We start from the raw sequence: 19943 nt of genomic DNA on the forward strand, positions 1-19943 counted from the left end.
TAAGAGTGTAGACTCTTCTGTGGAGTATGAGCAATATTAAAAACTGGGTCCTACTATAAGACTTCATGTTATAGGGAACAAGTGAAACTTACAGCAATATGTCATGACCATTCATAGGACATTTTACTGAAATCCAGACTCTCAATTTTGATATGAAACTTGATCCAATACCATTGTGCCATTTAAATAGTTAATATTCATAATTTTTAATTTAAGAAAATGTGCCATGTGTATTCCTTTATACATTGGAGACGCCTTTGTTCCCATTCACCGTTTCCTGCTCATTAGGCAATTCTCTATCCATGCTGAAAATGTGTTGTTGGAAAAGCGCAGCAGGTCAGGCAGCATCCAAGGAGCAGGAGAATCAGTTGCTGGAAAAGCGCAGCAGGTCAGGATGCTGCCTGACCTGCTGCGCTTTTCCAGCAACACATTTTCAGCTTTGATCTCCAGCATCTGCAGTCCTCACTTTCTCCTAATTCTCTATCCATGCCAATGTTCTACCTCTAACACTGACTTTTGTTTTATGACTTGACATTTTGTGAGATGCCTTATCGAATGTCTTCTGGAAGTCTGAATACAACATAATCTATTAGTTCCCCTCTATCCACTCATAGCATTTCTCCAAAACACTCCATTCTTGATAGAGTCATAGAGATATAGAGATGTACAGCACAGAAACAGACCCTTTGGTCCAACTCATCCATGCTGACCAGATATCCCAACCCAATCTAGTCCCACCTGCCAGCACCCAGCCCATATCCCTCCAAACCCTTCCTATTCATAGACCCATTCAGATGCCTTTTAAATGTTGCAATCATACTAGCCTCCACCACTTCCTCTGGCAGCTCATTCCATACATGTACCACCCTCTGCGTGAAAATGTTGCCCCTTAGGTCTCCTTTTATATCTTTCTCCTCTCACCCTAAACCTGTGCCCTCTAGTTCTGGACTCCTGCACCACAGGGAAAAGATTTTGTCCATTTATACTATCCATGCCCCTCATGATTTTATAAACCTCTATAAGGTCACCCCTCGGCCTCCGACACTCGAGGGAAAACAACCCTAGCCTATTCAACCTCTCCCTATAGCTCAAATCCTCCAATCCTGGCAACATCCTTGTAAATCTTTTCTGAACCCTTTCAAGTTTCACAACATCCTTCCAATAGGAGGGAGACCAGAATTGCATGCAATATTCCAACAGTGGCCTAACCAACATCCTGTACAGCTATAATATGACCTCCCAATACTCTGACCAATAAAGGGAAGCATACAAAAAGCCACCTTCACTATCCTGTCTACCTGCGTCTGCACTTTCAAGGAGCTATGAACCTGCATTCCAAGGTCTCTTTGTTCAGCATCATTCCCTAGGACCTTACCATTAAATGTAGAAGTCCTGCTTAGATTTGCTTTCCCAAAATGTAGCACCTCGCATTTATCTGAATTAAACTCCATCTGCCACTTCTCAGCCCATTGGCCCATCTGATCAAGATCCTGTTGTAATCTGAGGTAATCTTCTTCGCTGTCCACTACATCTCTAATTTTGGTGTCATTTGCAAACTTGCTTACTATACCTCTTATGCTCACATCCAAATCATTTTATATAAATGACGGAAAGTAGCAGACCCAGCACCGATCCTTGTGGCACTCTTCTGGTCACAAGCCTCCAGTCTGTAAAGCAATCCTCCACCACCACCCTCTGTCTTCTACTTTTGAGCCTTATTGACTGACAATCTTTCTATCCCTAAAACGTCTTAGCTTCTTTCTCTGTGATCTTAATGATGCATGTTGAGCTGTCATGTTAACATTTGATTGACCTATAATGTTTACTAGATGGAGGTGCACCACTTTATTAAGCAATTTTCAGAAAGGCTGGATTTTATTTTCTGTTCCTCAGTACTTATTTTATGAGCCAGGTCAGACCTATAGAACAAAGTCATCTCTAAAATACCAACAAGGAATCTGGCCTTTCACCCCAGCTCCTATTGAGCAAAATTTTTAAAAATGGCAAAAAACTCGCAATCTGTTGGTAAGGCCGAATTGGTGGATAGTATAGGCATTTTTAACAAAAGTCCATTTCTCTAATAATAAAATTAAAACACGGTTAGGGCAGAGAAGAATGAGTGATCACTCAGTCAACTTAAAAGTACAAAGAAAGACACCAAAATGTTCAAAATTCTAAAACATCTTTGTTCTCTACCTACTGGCTTTATAATTTTGGGGCAATGAAACATGACCCCAGCATGACATGCGTTTGTCATCATGTCACAGTGTCACATCAGCAGGTGATAAAAGCATGTTGGTTACCAACATTCGTATAATGAGGGAAATTTAGGAATTGTCAACATATTGCAAACTTCAAACTAGTGCTTTGCTGGCCTACAGCAGTGAACTGCATTCAGTTGATTCACCCATTAGGCAAAGTTTTTTTTTTGAGAAGTCCGAACCAGAGTGGATAGAGGGGAACCAATAGATATGTTGTATTTGAACTTCCAGAAGGTGTTCGATAAGGCATCTCAAAAGATTAAGTCATAAAACAAGAGCCCACAGTGTTAGAGGTAGAAGATTGGCATGGATAGAGAATTATCTAATAGGCAGAAAATAGCAAGTGGAAATAAGGGAGTCTTTTTCAGGTTGGTGAGCAATGACCATTGGGGTTCAACAGAGATCAGGATTAGAGGAGTACAGCAGTTTACAACATAAAATGATTTGGAAGACTGAAGCAAATGTACTGTCGCAAAATTTGTGAATCACCCAAAACAGTGGAAAAGCAGGTTGCAAGAGGGATACATGAAGTTTATGGAGAATTATTGATCAGTTAAGTAATTGGGTAAGAAGTCAGCAAGTGGAGTATGATGTAAGAAAATGTAAAGTTGATCATTTTGAAAGGGAGAACTGAAGAAAAGTACTATTTAAAAGGAGAACAAAAAGTACTTTTTAAATGGAGTAAAATAACAAAGTTGCAACACGAAGGGTCTTTGAGGTACTCGTACACAAAACACAGAAAACTAGCACACGGGTGCAGCAGGCATTCGGGAAGGCTAATGGAATGTTGGTTGAAACTTTATTGCTGGAACAGCACAGCAGGCCAGGCAGCATCCAGGGAACAGGAGATTCGACGTTTCGGGCACAGGCCCTTCTTCAGGAATGAGCAGAGAGTGTTCAGCAGGAGAAGATAAAAGGTAGGGAGGAGGGACTTGGAGGAGGGGAGTTGGAAATGTGATAGGTGGAAAGAGGTCAAGGTGAGGGTGATAGGTCGGAGTAGGATGGAGGCGGAGAGGTCAAGAAGACGACTGCAGGTCAGGAAGGCGGTGCCGGGCTGGAAGGATCCGGCTGAGACAAGGTGGGGGGAGGGGGGATGAAGAAACTGGTGAAGTCCAAGTTCATCCCCTGCGGTTGGAGGGTTCCCAGTCGGAAGATAAGACGCTCCTCCTCCGACCGTCGGGTTGTTGTGGTTTGGCGGTGGATGAGTCCAATGACCTGCATATCCTCGGTGGAGTGGGAGGGGGAGTTGAAATGCTGTGCCACAGGTTGGTTGGGTTGGTTCGTCCGGGTGGCCCAGAGGTGCTCTCTGAATCGCTCCGCAAGTAGGCGGCCTGTCTCCCCAATATAGAGGAGGCCACACCGGCTGCAGCGGATGCAGTAGATGATGTGGGTGGAGGTGCAGGTGAATCTGTGGCGGATATGGAAGTTTCCCTTGGGGCCTTGGAGAGAAGTGAGGGGGGAGGTGTGGGCGCAAGTGTTGCACCTCCTGCGGTTGCAAGGGAAGGTGCCGGGAGTGGTGGTTGGGTCGGTGGGGGGTGTGGATCTGACAAGGGAGTCGCGGAGGGAGTGGTCTCTACGGAAAGCTGATAGGGGAGGGGAGGGAAATATATCCTTGGTGCTGGGGTCTGTTTGGAGGTGGCGGAAGTGACGGCGGATGATGCGCTGTACATGGAGATTGGTGGGGTGGTAGGTGAGGACCAGTGGGGTTCTGTCCTGGTGGCGGTTGGAGGGGCGGGGCTCAAGGGCAGAGGAGCGGGAAGTGGAGGAGATGCGGTGGAGGGCACCGTCGACCACGTCGGGGGGGAAATTGCGGTCCTTGAAGAAGGAGGCCATCCTACTCCGACCTATCACCCTCACCTTGACCTCTTTCCACCTATCACATTTCCAACTCCCCTCCTCCAAGTCCCTCCTCCCTACCTTTTATCTTCTCCTGCTGAACACTCTCTGCTCATTCCTGAAGAAGGGCCTGTGCCCGAAACGTCGAATCTCCTGTTCCCTGGATGCTGCCTGACCTGCTGTGCTGTTCCAGCAATAAAGTTTCAACTTTGATCTCCAGCATCTGCAGACCTCACTTTCTCCCCTAATGGAATGTTGGCCCTTACTACAAGAGGGTTGGAGTATAAGAGTAGAGAAGTCTTATTGCAGCTGTACAAGGTGCTGATAAGACCATATCTGGAGTACAGTGAGCAGTTTTGTGTTCTCCTTATTTAAGAAAAAAAAGTCATTTAATTAGCAGTTCAGAGAACTCTGTGTAGGGTAATCCCTGGTATGGAGGAGATTGGCTTGTGAGCAAAGGTTAAACAGGTTGTGACTCTAATCGTACTTTGGAAACATGAGAGGTTATCGCATTGGAGCAATTTATTCTTAAGGGGCCTGAAAGGATGCTTCCTCTCATTGGAACATCCTTCCTGGTTGCTCCTAGTATGATGATGAGTCTGTTTGTAGTCTAAGTGATGATGTTGTTCTTAATGCTGTTACATGGGGAGTTTCAGAACTTTCCCTCATTGAAGGAGTGGCAATAAAAGAATGACTAGGGTAGGAATAGGTCCAGTCAAGGATAGTAGTGGGAAGTTGCGTGTGGAGGCTGAAGAGATTGGGGAGACACTGAATGAATACTTTTCGTCAGTATTCATTCAGGAACAGGACCTTGTTGCCGATGTGAATATTGAGTCACAATTAATTAGAATGGACGGCTTTGAGGTATGTAGGGAAGAGGTGTTGGAAATTCTGGAAAGGGTGAAAATAGATAAGTCCCCTGGGCCTGATGGCATTTATCCTAGGATTCTCTGGGAAGCAAGGGAGGAGATTGCAGAGCCATTGGCCTTGATTTTTATGTCCTCGTTGTCTACAGGAATAGTGCCAGTAGACTGGAGGATAGCAAATGTGGTTCCCTTGTTCAAGAAGGGGAGTAGGGATAACCCTACTAACTATAGGCTGGTGAGTCTCACTTCTGCTGTGGGCAAAGTCTTAGAGAGAATTGTAAGGGATAGGATTTATGAACATCTGGATAGGAATAATGTGATCAAGGATAGTCAGCATGGTTTTGTGAAGGGCAGGTCATGCCTCACAAACCTTATTGAATTCTTTGAGGAGGTAGACAAGGGTAAAGCGGTAGATGTGGTATATATGGATTTTAGTAAGGCGTTTGATAAGGTTCCCCATGGTAGGCTACTGCAAAAAATACAGAGATATAGCATTGAGGGTGAGTTGGAGGTTTGGATTAGGAATTGGCTGGCTGGAAGAAGACAGAGGGTAGTAGTTGATGGTAAAGGTTCATCTTGGAGTGCAGTTAATAGCGGTGTTCCGCAAAGGATCTGTTTTGGGACCATTGCTGTTTGTCATTTTTATAAATGACCTGGAGGAGGGGCTAGAAGGTTGGGTGAGCAAGTTTGCAGATGATACGAAAGTCGGTGGAGTTGTTGATAGTGAGGAAAGATGTGTCAGGTTACAGCGGGATATAGATAAGTTGCAGAACTGGGCAGAAAGTTGGCAAATGGAGTTCAATGTAGGTAAGTGTGAGATGATTCACTTTGGTAAGAGTAACAAAAAGACGGGGTACTGGGCTAATGGTCGGATACTTGGTAGTGTGGATGAGCAGAGGGATCTTGGTGTCCATGTACACAGATCTCTGAAAGTTGCCACCCAGGTAAATAGTGCGGTGAAGAAGGCATATGGCGTACTGGCTTTTATTGGTAGAGGAATTGAGTTCCGGAGTCCTGAGGTCATGTTGCAGTTGTATAAGACTCTGGTGCGGCCGCATCTGGAGTATTGTGTGCAGTTTTGGTCGCCATACTATAGGAAGGATGTGGAGGCAATGGAACGGGTGCAATGGAACCAGGATGTTGCCCGGTATGGTAGGAAGATCGTATGAGGAAAGGCTGAGGCACTTGGGGCTGTTTTCATTGGAGAAAAGAAGGTTTAGGGGTTGACTTGATAGAGGTGTACAAGATGATTAGGGGTTTAGATAGGGTTGACCATGAGAATCTTTTTCCACGTATGGAGTCAGCTATTACGAGGGGGCATAGCTTTCAATTAAGGGGTGGTAGGTATAGGACAGATTTTAGGGGTAGATTCTTTACTCAGCGAGTCGTGAGTTCATGGAATGCCCTGCCAGTAGCAGTGGTGGACTCTCCCTCTTTATGGGCATTTAAACGGGCATTGGATAGGCATATGGAGGATAGTGGGCTAGTGTAGGTTAGGTGGGCTTGGATCGGCGCAACATCGAGGGCCAAAGGGCCTGTACTGCGCTGTATTTTTCTATGTTCTAAAATATTTCCGGGTCAGGACTGAGCATTCGAGGGAAATGCAACAAATGTTGAAAACTTTACAGGAATCATAAATTTCCATTGAACAGTGGTTGCGTAATGAGAATATGTAAATTTAGAATTAATACTAAATATATTTTAAAAGTTCATCATGCAAAAGATTATTGGAATAAGAAAGGATACTACCAATGTTTACAGAAGCTAAGAGGGAATGAAACAAGCATTTGAAGCATTTTTTGAAAAGCTTTTGAGGGAGTGCAAGATACTATGAATCACTGGCTAGGTTGAAGCTGGAGCATTATCTTCAATTCTGGGCACCATGTCAAAGCCATGGAGACAGTGCAGAGATTTAGAACATAGAACATTACAGCGCAGTACAGGCTCTTCGGCCCTCGATGGTTTCACAGGTCAGTGCAACAATCTAAAGCTCATCTAACATATACTATTCCATAACCATCCGTATGTTTACCCAGTGACCATTTAGATGCCCTTCAAGTTGGCGAGTCCACTGCTGTTACAGACAGGGCTTTCCATGCCCTTACTACTCGCTGAGTAAAGAAGCTATCTCTGACATCTGTCCTATATCTATCATCCCTCAATGTAAAGCTATGTCCCCTTGTGTTCGCCATCACCATCCGAGGAAAAAGACTCTCACTGTCCACCCTATCTAGTCCTCTGATCATCTTGTATGCCTCTATTAAGTCACCTCTTAACCACCTTCTCTCGAACGAAAGCTGCCTCAAGTCCCTCAGCCTTTCCTCATAAGACCTTACCTCCTTATCAGGCAACATCCTAGTAAACCTCTGCATCCTTTCCAATGCTTCCAATCCTTCCTATAATGCGGTGACCAGAACTGTATGCAATACTCCCAAGTGTAGCTGCACCGGAGTTTTGTACAGTTGTGACGTGACCTCATGGCTCCAAAACTCAACCCTTCTACCAATAAAAGCTAACACACAGTGCGCCTTCTTAACAATCCTATTAAGCTGGGTGGTATCTTTCAGAATGATACCAGTTATGTGGAGACATAAGAACATCTGGAATTCTTCTACATTGACCAGAGAAGGTTATGGGGAGAGTCAATGGAAGTGCTCAGAATTATGAGGGATTTTGATAGTTTGATTTTTTTTTTAGTTTAATTTGGTTGGTAGAAGGATCAGGAATTTGAGAACTTGGTCAAAGGACCCAGGTAGAGATGAGTTCTTTTTTTTACACAGCGTAATGTTATGGTCTGGAATGCATTGCCTGTGAGTGGTGGAAGCAAGTCCAATGACAACTTCCAAAGAAAATTAGGTAAATATTTGAGTCAGAAAAAAAATGTAAGCTGTGTGAAAAGAATGCTGAACTTGCATATATTGAAGTTTTTTTATTCGTTCAAGGAATATGTGTTGCTGGTTAGACCAGTATTTATTGCCCATGCCTAATTGTCCTGGAGAAGATGGTGATGAGCTATTTTCTTGAACTACTAAGGCCTTTGATAGTCCACACACAATGCTGTTATGGAGAGTGAGTTCCAAAAATTTAACCTAGTGGTACATGCTATAGTTAAGAGTTGGGATGATGTGTGCGACTTGGCAGGGAACTTGCAGATGGTACTGTTCCCAAATATCTACTGTCTTTGTCCTGTGGGGAGTTAGAGATCATGGATTTCAAAGATGCTGTTGGACGATCCTTGGTGACTTACCGCTGTGCATCTTGTAGAAGATTCACATGACTGATACTGTGTGCATTGGTGAAAGGAGTGAATGTTGAAGGTGGTTCAGGTGTCAATCAAGTGGACTGCTTTGTCTTGGATGGTATTAAGCTGCTTCAGTGTTGTTGATGCTGCACTCTTCCAGGCAATTTCTCCATTGGACTGTTTCCTTTGTAGATGGCAAAAGGAGGTGAGTTATTCACCTCAAAATTTTTAAACTTTGACCTGCTGTTTAAAAATGCTGGCACATGCATAATGGCAGCCTTTTATGATCTTTTGAATTTTAATCGGTTTTGATCTGGTGAATTTTAATCCATGAATGGAGTTGATGTTTGCTCTACCACAGATGAGCATTAGTGCGAAAATAGGTGTGATTACAAAAACAATCTATATCATAGCGCATCCCTGGGTTATCAAAGAAAATTTTAGTGAGCCAAATAGAGTGGACACATGACCTAAAACCTGGTTAAAGAACATGGTTGTAAAGGACTTTTAAAAGAGGAAGAGTAGCAAATAGATTTAAGGAGCGAATTCCAGAGTTTAGGTCTTCAGCTGCAAAGACTGTAATAATGTAGCCAATAAAATTGAACTTTGTGTATCAAGCAAAATATTAGAGGTTTGCTTTAAGATCTTCTTTTGTGGTTGGACCAGATGAAAGGTTTTGCATGCCATGAGGTAACTTCACCACTCAATCATTCTTCATTACAACTCCACTTGATCCATTGGCGCGTTTTTAAAAAAAAAAGTTGATGTCGAAAATTTGGCATTTTTGTTTAAATCTCAACAAATTTGCCGTAACAATTGAAAAGACATAGGCCTCTGCTGATTGCTGACTGCTGCTAGTGAGGTACTGAAAGACTGAAGGTTGGCAGCATTTAACAAAGAAAGGTGGTAAGGACAAGCCAGGGATCTATAGACCGGTGAGCCTGACATTGGTGGTGGGCAAGTTGTTGGAGGGAATCCTGAGAGACAGGATTTACATGTATTTAGAAAGGTAAGGACTGATTAGGGATGGTCAACATGGCTTTGTGGGTGGGAAATCATGTCTCACAAACTTGATTGAGTTTTTTTGAAGAAGTAACAATGAGGGCAGAGCGGTTTACGTGATCTATATGGACTTCAGTAAGGCGTTTGACAAGGTTCCTCATGGGAGACTGGTTAGCAAGATCAGATCTCATGGAATACAGAGACAACTACCCATTTGGATGTAGAACTGTTTTGAAGGTAGAAGACAGGTTGCTGGTGGAGGGCTTCTTTTCAGACTGAAGGCCTGTGACCAGTGATGTACTACAAGGATCGGTGCTGGGTCCACTGCTTTTCATCATTTATGTAAAACAGTTTGGATGTGAACATAGGGGGTATGGTTAGTAAATTTGCAGATGATGCCAAAATTGGAAGTGTAGTGGACAGCAAAGAAGGTCACCTCAGATTACAATGGGATCTTGATCAGATGGGCCAGTGGGCTGAAGAGTGGTAGGTGGAATTTAATTTCGATAAAAGCGAGATGCTGCATTTTGGAAAAGCAAATCAGAGCAGGACTTATACACTTAGTGGTAAGGTACTGGGGAGTGTTGCTGAACAAAGAGACCTTGGAGTGCAGGTTTATAGTGAAATGTTAAAGGATTAATTTCTTCCGCTGACATGTAAGAAATTGGACGTCCCAGGGGGTGTGTTTTTTCGGTCTTGCTGGCAGCATGTGACAATGTAATCTCTCACTGTTTTAAGGAATAACCTAATCGCACATTGTTTCTGGAAATAATCTAATCACTTTACACTGGTTTTGGGTGGTGTGTGACTGAGGGAGTGGCAGGGGTTTGTGTCTTACGTGCATGACTGACTGTGATGTAAAACCCTGTATAAAGGGAGGACGGTTTCCTTGTTCAGGGAGCCTTGCTTGACACGCTCCGCAAGCATCACGACAAGTATTAAGTGATCCTCCACAAGCTTGTACTTGTTTAAATAAATCGTGGCTGTTCACACGTTGGCATATTGCAGTTGCATCAAGTGTGTAAGAATTTCAAGAAGGGAATCTAACAATAGTTTCCTGAAAGTGGAGTCGCAGGTAGATAGGATAGTGATTAAGGCATTTGTATGCTTTCCTTTATTAGAGTGTGGAGTACAGGAGTTGGGAGGTCATGTTGCGGCTGTACAGGACGTTGGTTAGGCCAGTGTTGCAATTCTGGTCTCCTTCCTATTGGAGAAACTTGAAAGGGTTCAGAAAAGATTTACAAGGATGTTGCCAGGGTTGGAGGATGTGAGGTATAGGGAGAGGCTGAACAGGCTGGGGCTGTTTTCTCTGGAGCTTTAGAAGCTGAGGGATGACCATAGAGGTTTATAAAATCATGAGGGGCGTGGATAGGATAAATAAACAAAGTCTTTTCCTTGGGTTGGGTGAGTCCAGAATTCGAGGGTTTATGGTGAGGGGGGGAACTATAAGGGACCTAAGGGGCAACTTTTTTTATGCAGTGGGTTGTGCGTGTATGGAATGAGTTCCAGAGGAAGTGGTGGAGGTTGGTACAGTTGCAGCATTTAAAAGGCATCTGGATGAGTATATGGATAGGAAGGGTTTGGAGGGAAATGGGCCAAGTGCTGGCAAATGGAACTCGATTAGTTTGGGATATCTGGTCAGCATGGATGAGTTAGACCAAAGGATCTAACTGTATCCCTGCTGTATGTCTCTATGACTATAAACTACATTGTTTTGACCATTGCTGCACCTCTACCAGATCAAATTATTTATCAGATGCAAAATTGAATCAAGTAGAGAAGTTCTGCAAACCAAATAAAAGCTCTTTGAACTCAATGAAGTTTTTTAAACCTTTCAAAAATTACCACTTTATCAGTGAAAAAACATTGCAGCCTGACATTGAAAGGGCATTGAAGCCAGTGTATTTACTCACTGAAATGGATCTCTCAATACAGTTAACTGCTTGACTGTTGAATGATGTCCCAAATAATTCTTAAGCTTATTTTTGTTTGGCAATAATTGTAAAGCAGTTGCTTTGCTTTTTATCATTTTTTTTAAAGAAGTGTATATTAATGCATTGTTTAGATTCTTCCTGGTGGCCTTGGTTGTGCTGCTGTGAGGACATAGAAGGTTCTGTCTAAGTAGGATGTCCTAATCTAGCCTGTTTGGCTAATGGAATCCTATCCATTATATTATAGTAATTAATAGTAATCCCCATCAGCTGCTTTTATTTGCTAAAAGGACATAGATGTCTCAGGAAAGGTCAGCAATTACTGCCCATCCTAATTATTCCGAAGGTGGCGAAGTTACAATCCATGTGTCAGGATACTTCCACAAATAGGGAATCCCAGGATTATGGCATCTTGATCATGAGGAATGGCAATCTATTTTGAGTGTTTGACTTGAAGATTTTGAAGGTTTCTTCCTCTGTCTGTACCTTCCTTGCTGTTCTAGGTGACAGAGGTCAAGTTTGGGAGTTGCTACCAAAATGTTTTGGTGAACTGCTGTAGTGTTTCTTGTATGTAGTGCACGTTGCAGCCCTGATGTGGTAAAGTGAATGTTTGAATGGGATGCCAATTGCGCAGGCTGATTTGGTATGGATAATGTTTCCCAATTGTTATTGGAGCTGCACATATCTATTGCAGCCCTAACTTGTGTTTTGTAAATGTTGGAAAGACTACAGAATCGCAAAATGAGAAATAAGTCACTTGTCACAGAGAATATCCAGCCCCTGAGCTGCCCTACCAGACACTATGGTTGAACTAATTGGTTTTTTGGTCAACTCTAAAGATAGATACCAGTAACAGTCATAGTGTCATCAACATGTACAGCATGGAAATAGGCCCTTCGGTCAAATGCCTTGTGATTGATGCAATGTCTTCATGTCAAGTATATAAAATAGCAGTGATATGATTTTGAACAGAAGCATTAAACCAATCTACAAACTTTACACAAGCTTCTAAATATGGAGTTATAAAGTCACATGTACAGGATGGAAACAGGCTTTTCGGTCCAACTCGTCCACGCCGACCAGATATCCTAAATTAATCTACTCCCATTGCCAGCACTTGGCCCATATCCATCTGAACCCTTCCTATTCGTATACCCATCCAAATGCCTTTTAAACGTCGCAACTGGAGCAGCTTCCACCACTTTCTCTGGCAGGTTATTCCATTCACGCACCACTCTGTGTGAAAACATTGTCCCTTAGCTCCCATTTGAAACTTTCTCCTGTCACCTTAAACCTAGTTCTAGACTCCCTTACCCCAGGGATAAGACCCTGTCTTTTTACCCTATCCATGCCCCTCATGCTTTTGTAAACTGTAATGTCACCCTCCGCCTCCGATGCTCCAGGGTGTTCTTGTGGAATTTATTATGTGACAAGTTTTAACTAGTACTGAGTTCAACTGAATTTAAATGTTCAAATTAGTAGTCATTTTCCAATGCATTGATAATTTTTTAATTCTTGGTTGACTATGTAGGAGTAACTTGTTAACAAAACAAGTGTGTATGTACATGTAAGTATAAATTGTTTAATATTCTGTACTCTATGTATTAAGTTAAACAATCTTGTGATTTATTTTCTGTAGGCTATGGTTGGAGATGAGTGTGTGGGTGCCATTGTCTGCAAATTGGACATGCACAAGAAGATGTTCAGGAGAGGGTATATAGCGATGTTAGCAGTGGATTCCAAGTACAGAAGAAAATCCATTGGTGAGACTTGTAATTTCAAATTAGCAATGCAATTTTATTAAAAATTGGCATGCAACATTCTTTTCATGAAGACTAATGTGTCAGTCTTTGAGATCACCTGAATAAAGCTAAGGGAGTTTGATTTGTGATTGAAGTGGGTTGTTCTTCACACTTTTACCTCCAATTGTTGTTTCTTTTCTGTCCTCCAGTGTAACTTTTTCAGAACTCTGGCTGCCTTAACATAGTTCATTAACCTTCTTCTCATTGATCCACTTTGCCTCCTAATCCCTGATGCTTGAATTTTTAAAAATTCTTTGTCAAATTGTCCCTAAGGATTTGTGCCTGTTTCTTTCTCACCTCCAGTCTAAGAGACCTCTGTTTCTTGAAATGCAGCCTTCTTTGCACGTACTGTCCCCAAGTTTAGCAAGTAACAGCTAGATTTTCAACTGCATAGGTTCCCTGCTCTGTATTTCCAACCTTGACATGATTTGCCTTTCCATTTCCTAAGCTATCCTCCTTTGCTTGTCTATTTTCTCTTTTCATTTCTGTGAAGTTGCTTGGGATGTTTTTCAATGCTAAATACACCACATTCAAATTTCTGTTTGCATTTTCCCTCTCCTACTTCAGTTTCTAAAGTGATGCTAAATATCATTATTCTTGGTATCTTTTATCTCCATTTGCTGAAGTTCATTGTATTGATATCAATAATAGCTTATCAAACAGAAATGTGTTTTTATGTAAGTAGCAGCAGTGATTTTTTTTGATCTATTTTAATTTATGTTAATTATTTTGACCTGCCCCCTTCCCTGATTTTTGAATCTTGTAGACCACAGGCTTTGTGGAGTTGGGAGTTAGTTACTTGTTACAGAATTTGTAGCCTCTAACATACACATATAGGGCTCAAACAATTTCTGGTCAGTTATAACCCCTCCCCAATGCCGAGCATGTTATTTTTTTGTATGGGGTTTCACTGATCAGTTATCCTTGACATTCAATGGTATTAACATTAGATTTGTCATTGTTGGACACTTGTGCATTGCAATGTTATTTGCCATTTACCTGCCATGATCTTTTTGCATATGGGCACTGATTGCTTCAGTACCTGAGGAGTTGCAAATGGTACTGAACACTCTTCAATCATCAGGAACCATCTCCAGTTCTATTCTTGTACTGGAGGGAGGTAATTTATCAAGTAGCTGAAAGTTGTTGGACCTTGGTGACTACCTTGCCATATTTGTCTCTGCCCAATGAACCAGGAGGCCTGGGTTCAAGTCCCATCTGTTTGTTCACTGTTGCTGAGTCAAAGTTCTGGAACACACTCCCTGTCAGCTTTGTGGGTGTAGCTGCCTTTAATGGACTGTGGCAGTTCAAAAAGAAGGCTCACCACCTGCTCCACAAATCTCTCAACAGATTGATGAAAAGTATCTACCCTGCTATGTTAGGCCTGTTGTGGTGCAGTGGTAGTGTTGCTATATCTGGGCCAATTGTTCCAGGTTTAATTTTGGATATATAAGTTACTTTTCAAGTGTGCATTTGAAATGACTGTATGCTACTGCATTATTTTCCAGGCACAAATCTAGTGAAGAAAGCAATTTATGCCATGGTAGAAGGCGACTGTGATGAGGTACAAAATGCTGCATCTTCCAGATTGCTATATTTAGGTCTCTTTGATTCACTAGCGCTAATTTTGATATTATTACTTTTGCAGTTCTATTATATTCCTCTCTTCTTTAAATATTAATTTCTCCTGAAATCCCACCTTCAGATGACCTTGCTGTGACCATTGACTTGTTCATTGATGATCTATTATCAAATATGACCATATCTTGCTCTTCTGTTTCCTGAAGTCCTTGATCTAATTGACCAAGAGCTAGTAAAGTTTAGTAATTGTAGTGAGTCAGGTTAAATTACAATCAAATATTTAATTCAAATTGTGAAATGGTAGGTCATCATTCTCCATTGGAGTTAAAAGGGCACTTCATTCTGAAAGTGTGTTTTCACTGAGTTAACTATCTGTATTTGTGTAGATATTATCCTTAAGGACCTATTAAGTCATGTTGCTTTCTTATAAGCAGCTGCACCAGCTTGTGAAGGTGGGAGGATTCACAAAACAGTAAATTCAAAAGTTGAGATGAATATGAAGACTGCAGCAATTTGGGTAAAAATAACCAAAGTAGTTCAGAAAGGATGAAAGGGCTTAACAAAGATAACAACAGGCAATTAGTAACTAAAGTGATGCCAGGATAAAATTTTAAAAGGTTGACTGCACTATAACTGCAAAACATTTGAAATAGAATAGAATAATTATAGCTCAGAGTTTGATCTAATGCCCATTATGGAGAAGTTACATATTGGGAGTTAAATATTCCAGGATTCTTGCTTTTTTTAAAAGCCATAGGCAAAGTAGAAAAGGGATTTGAGTGGGTGATGGTGCATAATCCCTCAATAAAGGATGAGATAAAGACTGTAATGAGAAATAATTTGAGAGTCATGGTATAGAATCATTTTGAGTGGAGCAAAGAAAAGTCAGAAGACACAGATGAGGTTTGCTGTAGGTCGTTTGACATTACAGCGCTATAAATCAGGAAATTGGAAATGCAAATAACAAGGCTAATACATTAATAAAGTTTTTTAATGATTTAGACCAGGCAATGCAAGTTTGCTGTAATAGTGTTGAGGACGAGTTCATAGAATCCACTCAAAGCAATTAGTTCTTCCACGTGATGTAGAAAACTATAATGCAGGCTATTTTAGATCTAGCATTGTACAAGAGGCAGGGTTAATTTTTAACCTTGTAAAGGAGGGCATGAATGATTGTGATATGGTGGAATTTATATTCAGCTAGAGATTGACAAGGCTTTAAATCTAAACAAAGTAACCCAAGAAGATACAAGGGATTTTTTTTTTAAGCTATAGTATATTGATCGTAGATAGCAATGATAAACATTAGAAGAAGTTACTTATAATTGGCAACATATGTCCATTGAAAAATAAAATTTCCGAAGGTAAAGTGACTATCTCTGGCTAGCAAGTAAAATTATAGGTAGTATTAGATTAAGTACGGGAGTTATAATGAAGAAGATTGAAGACCTGGAGTTTAATAGAGTTTAGCGAAGGGTAACAAAGAAATTAGCTTGCTATTACAAAGCCAAATTAGACACTGAACCACTTGGGTTACTGGAGCAAATGCCAAAGGCCTGATTAAGGAGTGTCATAAAGAAAGCATGAGAGGAGGTGAGTTGGACGGAATTCCTGACCTACAGTCTTTGACAACAAAAGGCACCAATATCCAACAAGCTTTTAAAATTGAGAATTCTGGAGAGGCCAGAATTAGATGAGCTGGTGTTTTAAAGACTATGGGTCTGGAGGAGACCACAGGGAGGGAGGGCAAGGTCATGGAGGATTTTGAACTAGGATGACAAGTTTGAAATCCAACATATTGACCAAAGGTTAATGTTGCAAGTGCAGGGTTGACAGCCAAAGGCTGTGGGTGTGAGGATGGACATACAAAGCAGAATTTTAAATGATTCCAAGTTTGCAGAATATATAATCTGGAGACCAACCAGAACGACGGCTTAATCGTAATGTCAAGAGGTAACAGAGACACAAGGGTTTTGGCAAACGAGGTGAGGCAGCAGTAAAATTGGATGATGTTAGAGTTGGTCAGAAGCTCATTTCAGATTTAAATAGACACCAATATTGCAAATGTATAGGAATGAAATAGAAGACGAGTTGACTAGCAAGAGAAAAACCAATTGTAAAATCTTCCTTAAAGTAAGAAATTAGCAAAAGTAAATTTAGGTCCCTCAGATACAAAATTTAGAACACTCGTGGGCAATTTTAAGAGTGGAAAAATGAATACAGTTGTCTCATTTGAGCTATAAAGATTCCATAAGAACCCCACTCCTTCACCTTTCATGAGGAGGGGCAGCTGATAAAATGTGCAATTGATGTGGGGAAGTATGAGGTCTTTCTGTTTCAATTCAAAGAAAATGATTATTTCACAAATAGGAAAGAAACTAGGAATTAAAGTGCAAATTTAGGTGTCTGGTTTTTATCATGAGGGAACTAGAATAGTCTTGTTAGATCTCTCAAAGCACAAATTTCAGTTCTGAGAACTGCATCTTGAAAAAATGATGAGGAAAAATATACTAGCATTTCTATTCTTATAGTGACCACAGGAAGTCCCATTGCTTTACAGTCAATGATATACTTAGATACTATTGTAATGTAGCAAACGTGGCAGCCATTTTATCTACAATGAACTCTAACATCAATGTATAGCAGATAATCTTTGATTTTGATTCAAGCAATAAGACTGACTAGGACACACAACACTCCCTGCTGGGAGGTTCACCAGAAGGAAGTGAAGGCTAAAAAGATTAACTAATGAGGACAAACTATATAAAATTTATTTTTAGTCCTTTGAGTGTAACAGATTATTGGATGATCTAAACAAAATGATTGAAGTGATAAAATCATGCAACAGAATAAATAAAGGAAATAATCCTAAAATTGAAACCAGACCATATAGAGGTGAAACCATGAAGTATTTCTTTATACGTTTTGTATATAAATTTGATACTGTTTCCTTTCTCACTCCTCCCTGCATGAGCATTTCAGAACTGAAATGGATAGATTACCTTAAGTACTAGTATCAAGGGATATAAAGCACATGGGATAAGCTACCATGATCTATTTTAATGATGAAACGGGTTCATGTGATAAATGGTCAACGCTTTGTTTATATGTTCGTTTGGGATTAAATTTTTGATGCAAGAGGGAATCTGAATAATTATTCAATGTTTAAACTAATAACTTTTAACATATGATTTAATCAGCATCTCTACAGAATATATCAAATACAATATCAATTGCCCAATAAAATGCTCATGTGCCAATTTTTATTGTTTGATGTTTGTAGAATTAGGAAATATAAATACATAAACTAAACTTTGGATATTCTAATAGATTTCTCTTTTTCTTTCATAAATATAGGTTGTCCTGGAAACTGAGATTACAAACAAATCTGCCCTGAAACTATATGAAAATCTTGGATTTGTGAGAGACAAAAGGCTGTTCAGATATTACTTAAATGGAGTTGATGCACTGCGTCTTAAACTGTGGCTACGTTAGAGAACTACGAAGAACGAGTTCAAAATGAGTCCTTTTAGCACGCACTGCAATTTTAAAGAATTGCTTTGCAACAGGACTCTTGATTTCCATGCAGCTCTTATCTGTCTGTGTCTCATTGAGTGTCACATACATTTGTTGCACTATGGCATGGCGCAGTTGTGCTAAATAAAAAAGGAATTTTTTCTTTAAAAATTGTCAAAATATTCATGGATGAATTGTGGTACAAGAAAGAGAAACAGTTGTCCTGAGATGCATCGTTTCAGTGAAGTGAGGAAAGAAACAAAATTGCATGTCATTTGCAGTAGACAACATCTCAAATGACTTATTGGGGGAAAATGTTTTGTGGCTTCCAGAAAGCTTGTATGTTGAGATTTCTTCATGCACTGCAACAACGTTTCAAACAGAAATTTGCCAGATTAAATACTGAACTCCTCAAAGAGTGTTGATTCTATTATTCAGATTTTATTTTTCATATTAAATTTTCCAGTTAATGATTCTTGGTACGTCAGTGACAGAAGAAAGCACATGTTAGAAGTTGTGGGTGTCTGTGTGAACGTAACAAGAAAATAACATTGCACAGCCAGTGCATGTAGAGATCCACATAGTGTCTCATTCCTTGTTTGATTGCATGCTTTTTTTCTTTCCCAGACAATCTTGGCAACAACGCTTTTACCTTTATTCAAACTATGATTTTGATTGGGAGTGACTACAGTTTTTTGATTAGGTTTTTTCTCTCTCTCGAGCCAAAGTAAAGCTATCCTTGCTTTAAGAGGTATCTGGCAATTGTTTTCAGAGAACTGGGACTTTTTGTTTTGGAAATGTGTATAGTAGCTGTTGTTTGTAAAACCCTTAGAACGCAGCTACATTTGCTGATTCTATATAATGCACCTTTCTGGTTTAAATTGACTTTTTTTTTAAAAAGTGGCAGATTGTATGTTTATATATGATTTTAACTAAAAATCTATTCTGATTTTTGGAAGCTGTGAAAGGCTGGATTTTAAAAATGATTGGGACACATTTTATTGTCCATTTAAGTATGCAAGCAAGTTAGCTGCGGGTTCCTGACCCCATCTGGTGCAAAGGTTAGCCCTTTCGAAAGTAAGTTGTAAATTCTAAGTGCATAATACTTAATTTTAGTTCAATATCTCTATGCCTCCTGCAGCGTTCCTCTTTCTTTCCTTTTGGAGCTAATGAATGCTTTCACCCTTGAATACATGAATACTTGGGTCTGTACTGCTTCACATGGTTCAAAGGTACTTAATCTGCCTTATTTCTCAAAGGATAGATGGCACTGAGCAATGGATTTGATACTTTCGTCAGTTTACAAATACGAAGCATCAGATGGAGATTGGAGTAAAACCTTGGGTTTATGGAGTAAAACCTTGGGTTTAGATAAACTAACTTGATTACTTTGCCATACAGTTTTACTGGAGTTAAGGGTAGTAAATGAGATTGGGCAACTGTTCAGTATCTGATTCATTTCTATGTTGAATGATTGGGACTTCTATTTAGTCAGTAATTTCATCGCTGAATTTCACCGCTGACCCTGCTACTTCTCTCCAAATGAGCAGGACAAAAGCTACAGGAAAGGGTTAAATGGAAATTGCAATGTTTGTAACTTTGTAAGATGCAGTAAAATAAAGTGAAAAGTGGTTTTAAGAGACTGAAATTCTGTGGTTTAAAAAAATTTAATATTTTTGATAGAATTCATGCCGTGTCACACCAGTAACCAAGTATTATCCCAATTATTTCACAGGTTAGAATACACCATCTTGAGGGATTCTCTGTTTTATTTCAAAGGAAATTTTAAAGTGACTGCAGAATCTCAATTTGTGAAATGATACTCCAAATAACAATTTCAGTTTTATTGTACATCTTCGGAGAATGTGACATTTACCAAATGTGCCCGTAGAGTAAAGTTCGATGTG

General features: G+C 40.3%; 1 protein-coding gene across 1 annotated transcript in view; it reads left to right on the forward strand.

Moving 5' to 3' along the window:
• naa30 (N-alpha-acetyltransferase 30, NatC catalytic subunit) overlaps positions 1 to 19684 on the forward strand; it is a 41873-nt gene extending 22189 nt beyond the window's left edge. Inside the window, exons 2-4 of the mRNA XM_087989881.1 lie at positions 12777 to 12900; positions 14448 to 14503; positions 17878 to 19684. Of these exons, the coding sequence (XP_087846007.1) occupies positions 12777 to 12900; positions 14448 to 14503; positions 17878 to 18015 (318 nt within the window). The 3' untranslated portion in view covers positions 18016 to 19684. The remainder of the gene's footprint in view (positions 1 to 12776; positions 12901 to 14447; positions 14504 to 17877) is intronic.
• The last annotated feature ends 259 nt before the right edge of the window (positions 19685 to 19943 follow it).

This window comes from Chiloscyllium plagiosum, unplaced genomic scaffold (genome assembly GCF_037043375.1).
Source record: "Chiloscyllium plagiosum isolate Xiang-an unplaced genomic scaffold, Cpla_swu_hap1 HiC_scaffold_8, whole genome shotgun sequence".
In the NCBI taxonomy this organism is placed as follows: Eukaryota; Metazoa; Chordata; class Chondrichthyes; order Orectolobiformes; family Hemiscylliidae; genus Chiloscyllium; species Chiloscyllium plagiosum.